The sequence below is a fragment of the Dermacentor variabilis genome, chromosome 6, assembly GCF_050947875.1.
Source record: "Dermacentor variabilis isolate Ectoservices chromosome 6, ASM5094787v1, whole genome shotgun sequence".
Classification (NCBI taxonomy): domain Eukaryota; kingdom Metazoa; phylum Arthropoda; class Arachnida; order Ixodida; family Ixodidae; genus Dermacentor; species Dermacentor variabilis.
In genome coordinates, this window is record NC_134573.1 from 144252321 (window position 1) to 144261802 (window position 9482).

The window sequence follows — 9482 nt, forward strand, 5'->3', positions numbered from 1 at the left end:
CGCGGCTAGTCTATATATACCGTGTGTCCCGCTAACGGTAGCCAAGCTGTTCAAAAAATATATACATTTAAAAACACGGGGCAAGGTACTATTAAAGAACCTACAGTGTTTTCTCGTCAGAGGTCTGGTGGCCGAATACCATATGTATTAAAATCGTGGGTTTCACTGTGTTTTTAGGCCTTTCTTTTTTATCTTGCAACCACTTCACTAACGTTAGCTGGGGCATCCTATACCGTGCTACCCAGCTAACGTTAGCCAATGTGTTCAGAGAGAGAGAGAGAGAGAGAGAGAGAGACGTTTATTATACGAAACAGTGTCCCGAGCGAGGCCCGGTATCACCCTAAGGTGGGAAGGTTCCTTAGCCAAGGTGCTCAATTTTTTTTTTTTAAAGAACACGGTGCAAGATACGATCTTAAGACCTACTGTGTACGGTCGCCACACCCCTGACCACCGAACCGCGTCGGTCCTAAAATTCTATCGTGCACCTTTTTTAAATATATTTCGTTGAACAGCTTGGCTAACGTCAGCTGGGACACCCTACATGTATGTACAGGGTGTTTCAGGGAACACAAATTGCTTGTGGGATATAGCACAATTCTAGTCCGTAAGCTGGTCTACTCGAAGAGGAGGATATTACTTGCCGGAAAGTTGCAATGCATAATCGATTTATGTACAAAAATTTACTAATGAAGTTTTTAACTAATTACCTTATGGCACATGTTGCAATTTACAAGTTATAGGAGGTGAGACTGCAAGGCATATCTACGTGAAAATAATTGCGTGGTTAACAACATTTACGAGATATGCTCCGTCAAACTTGCGTAAAAATGCGCTGTCGTTTCACTTACTTTCTTAACAGAACGTCCTTTTATGCATTGAAGCACAAAAGTAATTGGAATGCCAATGCATTTCTCCACAAAGTTCTGGAATTAATTTCTCGAAACTGGTGTCATCCTGAGAATTCGTTCCAAGTGGATCCGCGCCTACCGAACTCCCCGGCTACAATTTGTAAATTCCAACATATGCCATAAGGTAATTGGTTAAAAACTTAATAAGTGATTTCTTGTTAATTCCTAGGTTATTAATTTCTATTTCGTGTGCAAGTAACGTCAGCTTCTTTGAGCAGATCAGCTCATCGACTAGAATTGCGCTATCAGCCACAGGCAACCTTTAAGCCCAGTATTCTGAAGGTTCATTCTCGTAGGGATCCGGGAGACTTATTTGCGACGTATGCTCACTGGTAACAAACCACGTGTCCATGCTGCGTCAGCGGCGGGAACATGGCTGTTGTTTGTCGCTGGGCCGACCACCCGTACGCCGGAACCTGGTGTCAACAAATTGTCGACCACGCGTAACGTGTTTTCAATGCCCTTTCAACATGACGTCAATCAGTGTCTGTTCGTGCGCTGTTTCCTCCTCTCTTTTTTTCGGTGTTGACATATACGCTGTTATCGTGAACGAAATGCTTTTTTGGAGTTCTGGCTTTTGAGAGAAAATTCTACCACTGGAGCTTTTGTTTATGATACGTACACGATAAACGGAGTTATCGCGTTGCTCGGCAACCACTGCACCGAAATTGATTAGATTTGTCGCGTTTAGGATACAAGGTTACAATCTAGGTTTTGTGTAAGTAGCACAAGAATGCGTATAAGTATAGTATAAGTAGCTTTCTTATTTAAGCTTTCAGTTCTTCTGAAACAAAAAAATTGCTCGAAATCTGAAAATTTAAGAAACTGGGGCGTCTAGTTTAAACTCTGTAAGTAAGCAATAAAACAGAAGTTATTACAATTAATTGCGAAAGTCACGTATACAATGTAAGGATTTCGCGTAAGTACATGTCAAGTAATACAATTGTCTGCTTTAGACACTCTTACAGAAACAGACCACAGAATTACAATTCCTACCTCTGGGTGCAGAGTTACAGAGCTCTGAATTTCGCTATTTAAGCCTTTGTCTTTTCTTGCTTCAATTTACAGGTTTCAGCAATTTTCGCAGGAAAAATTGAGGCCCGGAGTCGTAATTCTGCTTTCCGCAATCGGCAGAATTTGTATTCTCTCTCAAATTTAAAGAATGCTACTCGGTTCTGTTTGGAGGCTGCGTAATGCGAGCATCTCCTCGTTTCCTGAGGTACTCGAAAAAAAATTGGACATGAAGGCTTGATCGGCTCCGAGCGAAAGCTTATTCCTCATCACTAACTGCGGCGGGGTGACATCATAGCTCACGAATGTAAACCCGTTGACGCTGAAAATGCGCCGGAAACACGCGCTATGTGGCTTCCGGCAACACACACACACACACACACACACACACACACACACACACACACACACACACACACACACACACACACACACACACACACACACACACACACACACACACATATATATATATATATATATATATATATATATATAAAGGAACTGTGAAAATCAACATTGAATAAGCTAGAGTGGTAACGTATTCTTTCAAAACCATATTTTCATTAATTTAGTGGGAATATTTTATTATAACTGGAGAAAACGACCATTAAGCTTCACATTCTCACATTCACATTCACATTCTTCACATTCTTCACTCTCAACGTTGGCACATCAGGGTAACGCCACGAAAACTCTCTCTTCTTCAGAATACAATGTAGAACGTCTTTACCGATTAGCACGTAACTAGAGCCACGCTAGACACTGCCAAAATTCGTGACGTCCGAAAGAGGTGGTGCGAGAAACAGGGTGCTACGTCACCATCCCCCTTTGGCTACTGTCCTTTCTGGTCTCTACTCTAGGAGCAACAATGGTGTTTTCTGGCATTTCAGAAGCGTAATTCACTAACATAGCGTTCCCCATTGACATCACTTTAAAAAAATATGAATAACTTATTAACGACCGTTCAGCGTTTGCTCCTCTGCTGCACAGCAATACTCGCTGGCGTATTTCTCTGTTCCCTTCGAGAACTATCCAGCTTCGCTTGGCGCGCAGCGTTCGTTTGTATACTTCACTGGTCGGTGGCCACCCACAAGCAGGGCATCTCAACGCGCTAAAGTGGGAGTTGACGCGTGTGCCCACGTCCTCAGCTATTTTGGCCCAACCTCCCCAAAAGGAAAAGACAGCAAATATATATTCGAGGACACAATTCGCGAAACTTTTCATCCATAAGGGTCGTTAGACATTGGCCGGTTGTCCTCGCTAATGTTATGTCCAACTTCACGATTGGCTGTAGCATCGCTTCTTGTATACGAGCAGTTTTCCGTAATCACTTGGTTGCGCATACGGCCCTCCATCATACTCGTAGCCGCAAGATCGATGACCGTCCGACCGAAATCGAAAACAACAAGAAACTCTCTGCTGCCGCCCTTGGCAGCAGTATTTTTGCGTTGTCAATAACGGCTGCTCCGATCTCACCTCTCTACGCTCCGCACATTCACACAGAACGTGCAGTTTCCAGCATCCAACGTAATGTGGCGCCAGACTACCACAGGCATTTGTCTCTACAAGCGTGGAAAGTCTTCGAAAAGTCAAGCCGGTATGACTGGAAGTAGTGACGCATTGCTTCACGAATACCGAACGATGGAACGCAACGTGAGAGGCCTGAGGTTATGGGATATGGAAACTATAGAATTGTTGACGCGCGTGCCAACGCGCACGGATAAGTTAAGACAAACCGTTGCAGTGCTGTCCTCCGTTCCGTGTATGAAATGTTTGCCAATTAGCGATGGAGGACCACTTCTCCTTCGGGATCGGTTTTTTCGTGTGGCCTGCGTATCACCGAATGATACGAAAACGGAGCAGGATGGAGTAAAAAAGCAAAAAAAAGATGAGTGGAGGTTCCGATGCGCTGCGCTAATCCGTTTAAGCGAAGATCTTTTTGGTGTCTTCGAAGAACGCTGCTCTTGTTTAGCGAGACCGTTTGCGAGTACAGAGCACGTGACCAAGTTGGACGTAACTGGACCGTATACGACGGGCTCGACTCAACGTAAACTTAAATCGAGGTGCTCGAACACGCTGATTCCCACGCACGACGACGAAGCAATGACGGCGACAGTATGACAACAGTGGGATGACAAAACTGGAATGACGACGATGTAATGGCAAAGACGACATAACGACGAATGTGCGACGACGACGTAACGCCGACGATGCAATGGCGTAGAAGAAATGACGGCGTTTGATTGGACGACGACGGCTAGACGAGAATGGCGTGAGAGAAACGGGTTGACGACGCTGGACCAACTACGACTGTATACACGACGACGACGGCGTGATACAGATTGTATGACGATGGCTCAATGACGAGACATTTGAATGACGGCGACTGTATGATTGAGATGTCATGACGATACTGGTGTGACTGTCGCAGTACGAGGACGATCCAACGACCACAACGAAATGACCATGGTTGCACGGAGGCAATTGGATGGCTGAGCTGGAGTGATGATAATGGAACGACGGTGACGTCATTACGAAGATGGCTTGTCCACTAAGGGATGACGACACCAGAGAATGACGACGTCGGAATTAAGACGACGGCACGACGACAACGGTATGAGTACGTATACAATGACGGCGACGGAGTGTCGAAACTGGGACGGCGCGATGCTGAAGGGACGACGCCGGCAAGACGACGACGAGATGATGACGCAGAAAGAATGACGACGACACGATGACGACAATGACATGACGAGTGCATCACCACGACGGCATAATGACACTGGTGGGACTCACATGGCAGAATGACAACAACTGAACGACCACAACGGCTTGACCACGACTGTATGACGACGACACTATGGGACGACTAATCTGGAATGACGGAAACGTTAAGACGATGATAGAACGGCCACGATTAGCATCACGACGATGGCACGACTACTGTATGGAATTGCGGAAGAGTATAGGCTTGGGCTGGTTGGTAATACACAGTTACACTGGAAGGATAGCGCGGGAGGGACGATCGACAAAGAGGAGACAGGACAAGCGCTAACTTGTCCCGTCGCTTGTCCTGTCTCGTCTTTGTCGGTCGTCCTTCACGCGCTATGCTTCCAGTGTAAGTATGTGATTGCGACACTGGAATGCCTACAGGATGGCAATGACGAACCAGCACACCTGTGGAGATAGTAAAGACGGGAGTGATGTGCAATGCGTGAGCTATTCGGTAAGACAGCAGCAGCAACAACACGAGGGGAAGGAGGAAAGTCGAAGGAAGAGGCAAAGAAGTTCGCTCGAACATTGTGCTGCTCGAAAGGTGCAGTGATACGCTATGTGTGAAGCGAGAGTCCTTGAAGATCACGCATTCAAGACAATGTGGTAAGCCGTTACTTGAAGCGCCGAACGATGGAAGGCAAAATTATGGGTTTAAGTTGAGATATGAAAACATGTCATAATGGTATAGCGAACCAAGACTGCGCGGCTTTTCTGGGCATTGCGTGAAGGTACGGTGATAGATTTCATGTTTCATGTTTCAAGAACAATACAAAAAGTATAGGCGATTCTGGTCCCTCTGTCTACTACGATACTTTCATTAGTGATATGAGAGGCTGTGAACAGGGTTTCTAAGTTGGATACACGCTCCTTTGGCATTAAGGGGCATTAATCATTAACTGAATTACCTTACTTTGTAAGGTAATTCAGTTAACCGGGCAATAATTGCTGCGGCGCACAATTTTGCAATCAATAGAGAGATGACGCAGTCCTTGTGTCCTGTGACGTCGTATACTCATGTCAGGTAGAATTTTTTCTCATGTTTTGTAGTAAACACGTAAATAAGACGATGAAATCACAAATTACGTTCACCATGGCGTTGAGAGGACAGCAGAAAACAGCTAATCAATATTTTTTTTTCAAGTAATTCAGAAATTCACATTACCAGCACCTCGTTTTCTGCAACTTAAGGTCTGGCTAGTTAGATCAGAGCATATGATCGTTAGGTTTTTCTCTAAACGTAATACTTTGGAAGCTACGGGCTCGGTCTTTTAAGCTACAGATAACTGCCTAACTATGGATGCTGCATCCAACAGATGGGCAATCAAGAACAGTGGCGTAATGTGAATTTTATTTCTAGAAACGTTTTACTGCCTCTTCACCTATAGGTTTGTACGTAACTATGCTGAGTCATTCATGATTAGACTGAATACCTCATTTGTGTTCAAGGGCTCATAGCTTCTTCACTCTGAAATGAAGTCGTGTGGATTGATGTTTCATTGTCCACCATCACGATATACATGGTTATATTGGGAGTAATGTTGGGCGACCGTTTTCTTCATGCTGTTATGTAAAATAGATGTGGACGTTACAATGGATTTAACGCTCATGAAATGTTTCTCTGTGAGCGTTACATTCGTCCTGCAATGGCTCGAAACTGCGAATTTCAAGAGGGGTTCGAATTCCGAAACCCTCGCAACTCTGCTTGCGGCACCTAATTCAACAGGTATAGGATAAGGATAAGGATAAGGATATAGGATAAGCTGAATGAAAATTACCCAGCGCGAGGTAATACGACAATGCCAGTGCGTAATAGCGTAACAAGATCACCGCACAGGGCACACACACAACCAACTACCGTCCCGGGTCATGATGTGCTTTTCTTCGTCGACTCGTTGGTTGTGCATCCGCCAGTACACGGGCCGGGCGTAGAGCACACAGTAAATCTCAATGAAGCCGTCGAGTTGTGCACCCAATTCAAGGAAAAGGGAGCGCGCGCGCGAAGTGATTAACCCCATCAGTATTCCAGTGTTACAACGTCTAATCACTCGGGAAGGATCACAACGGCACACGTATACGCTTCGATAGAGTCGGTGCAGAGTGCCGCTGTGCCGCATAACGTAAGGCGTATGATTACGATTTTCAATTACCGCAGCTTTGCTGTCTTAGCTTTTCCGAGCTTTCCTCTATTTAGCGTTCTCATTTCCGACGACGAACTTGATTCGCGGGATGCCTTCTTCACTGACAGGATGCATCCTCCACTGACACGCGCTTGCGCTACAAGTTTAGTTCGGAAACGGCGTAGTACGTACTGCGACGCGTTGGCGTCCAATTCTCTCGTCAGCGCCATTTTCGGGGCGGTGTCGGGCGAGCACGTATAACTGTCTCCTCCACCGCGCGCCAACACTTCACGATTTTTGCAACGCGACGCCTCGCGCGAGTCAATATTAACGAACTAAAGATGAGACACGTCACTGTCTGTGGCATAGTTGCTTCGGCGTATATGCAAATGACCCCGTCTTACACGCATCGCGCGATCGATCCGTGCTCGACCAGGTCGCCTCGGCGGATACCCGTTCCCCCAAGTCGCCACGGTTGCAGTGAATGCCGTACATGCGGCCGTTATCCGGGATAACACCATCGCTCGAAAAAAATAAAAAAAATACGGCGTCTCTTCGTGAGCATATCTTAGCGGAGCAGATGTTTGCGCGGCGCAAGATACGGTGCCGCGAGAGCACGACCGCGGGGCATAACCATAGGTAACATTGATAAACCATGCCCGCCCCTATAGCACCAATATAAGGTGTCCCACTCCGAGATAAGATCAGCGATATCGGCCGCGGGGGGCCCGCTGATTATAATTCCGGCCAGCCGACCGGTCCTCTGATGCCCGATGGCCGGCGGACCAGTGCGCGCGAGCGCCGGCTGCTCCAGAAGGAGCCATTAAGTCCGTAATCTTTCGGTTCTGATTATCCGTATCAGGACTTAACTCACCAGCTGTTAGACTGCTCGGCCGGGCTCAGTCCGGACGCCTGCTGGTGGCCCGACGGTCCTGGGATGGCGGCGTGCTGCGGCTGCTGCTGAGACGACGGCGGCTGAGACTGTTCTTCCATGGCGAGTCGTTCCCGAAGGGAGTCTCGCGCGAGGACGACAGCGAGTGAGGGAAGGAGATTTGGAGGAAAGTTGGTTCGAAGCGGGGGAGGGGGCGGGGGGGGGGGGTGGGATGCGGACCTCTGCAGCGGGAGCCGAGGGGCCGCGGAAGAATCCCAAGACCCAGTGGTCCGCTATGGCGGCCCGCGACGAGAGACTTCGTGGCCGTCCCGGGCTCGTCCAATATGGCCGACGGCTACCGTGGCGGCTTGCGCGCCGCTCTTGTCGCTGATTGGCGCTCGCCGGTGGCCCGGCGTCCGAGGTCTGTGTGTGTGTGTACTCGTGATATGAGTGGCCTGGGGGGGGGGGGGGGGGGTGTTGCTGCGCTGCCGTTATCGCGGACTTTTGGACTCGCTGGTGAGAACTCTCCCTGTTTGCATGGCCGGTCTGCCTGTTGGCATGGAGACCGCGCGCGGATCCCACTGATAACGAGGGCCGGAGCTCTCTTCTTGGCGCGGATCGCGGCGCGCGTGCGTGCCGCGGACGCGCCTTTTGCGCGCTGCTAAAACGGAGTTCGCATGTGTGTGCGCATGTGTGTGCGCATGGCGACGGGAGGGCATCCGCGTTTCGTTCGCCGCGGTGCCGGCCCGCCGGGGTGGAGGGTGTGTGTGTGTGTGTGTGTGTGTGCTCGTCGCTGTTAGGGACCTGTGTCCTATGGGAAACGGCGAATGCTCTTCGGACCCCCCCCCCCCCCCCCCCCCCCCTGGCAGGGAGCAGCGTGTCGCATCTCGGAACAAAGTCCACGTGCTTGATCGCACGGGCGTCAACACGCACCGCGTGGCTCGGCGCCTGTCCGTCTTCGCGGCCGAAGACTACGTGCTTCGGAGGGATGGCTTGCCGAAGCGTCAAGCAGTATTAAAGTCCACCGAGGAGTAGGCTTATGGCGAGACATTGATAATAGGTAATCGAGATACAGAAAAATCGAGTCACGCAATTTGTCTGCGATTGACAGTCATCTGCGATTGATAGTCACCTGCGTTGAGTACATACTATAGGTGTTTCAGCGAGCACTTTCAAATTTTTTTAAAGGTTGCCTGTAGCAGACAGTGCAATCCCAGTTCGTGAGCCGGTATACTCGAAGAGGCGGACATGCACAAAAATAAGTGAAATGTATAATCGGCTAATCAATAAAAATGAACTAATTTGGTTATTGACTAATTACTTTATGGTTCATATTTGCAATTTACAAATTATAGCCGTGGAGTTCGCAAGGCGGATTCACTTGGAACGAATTCTTAGGATGACACAGTTAAGGGGTATTAATTCCCGAACTTTGCGGAGAAATGCATGAGCGCTTCAGTTACTTTCGTGCCTGGATTCATAAAACGACGTTTTGTTAAGAAAGTGACTGGAACGCCAATGCATTTCTCCGCAAAGTTCGGGAATTAATATCTCGAAAATCGTGTGATCCTGAGAATTCGTTCCAAAACGATCCGCCTTGCAAGCTCCACAGCTAGAATTTTCAAATTGCAATATGGGCCGTAACGTAATTAGTCAAAAACCAAATTAGTTAATTGTTCCTGATTAGTCGATTATGCATTTCACTTTTTTGTGTGTATGTTCGCCTCTTCGAGTAGACCAGCTCACGAACTAGAATTGTGCCATCAGCTACAGGCAACCTTTAAGAATTTTTCAATG

General features: G+C 48.0%; 1 protein-coding gene across 3 annotated transcripts in view; it reads right to left on the reverse strand.

The window, feature by feature from the left end:
- The window catches only part of LOC142585381 (uncharacterized), a 130271-nt gene extending 122243 nt beyond the window's left edge, over positions 1–8028 (reverse strand). For 2 of the 3 annotated variants that reach the window (XM_075696107.1, XM_075696105.1), the window contains exon 1: positions 7689–8026. In XM_075696107.1, coding sequence (XP_075552222.1) covers positions 7689–7807 — 119 coding nt within the window. In that variant the 5' untranslated portion in view covers positions 7808–8026. Of the gene's footprint in view, positions 1–7688 lie in introns of all 3 variants that reach the window. The other variant, XM_075696106.1, reaches the window with a different exon arrangement.
- Between the last annotated feature and the right edge of the window lie 1454 nt (positions 8029–9482).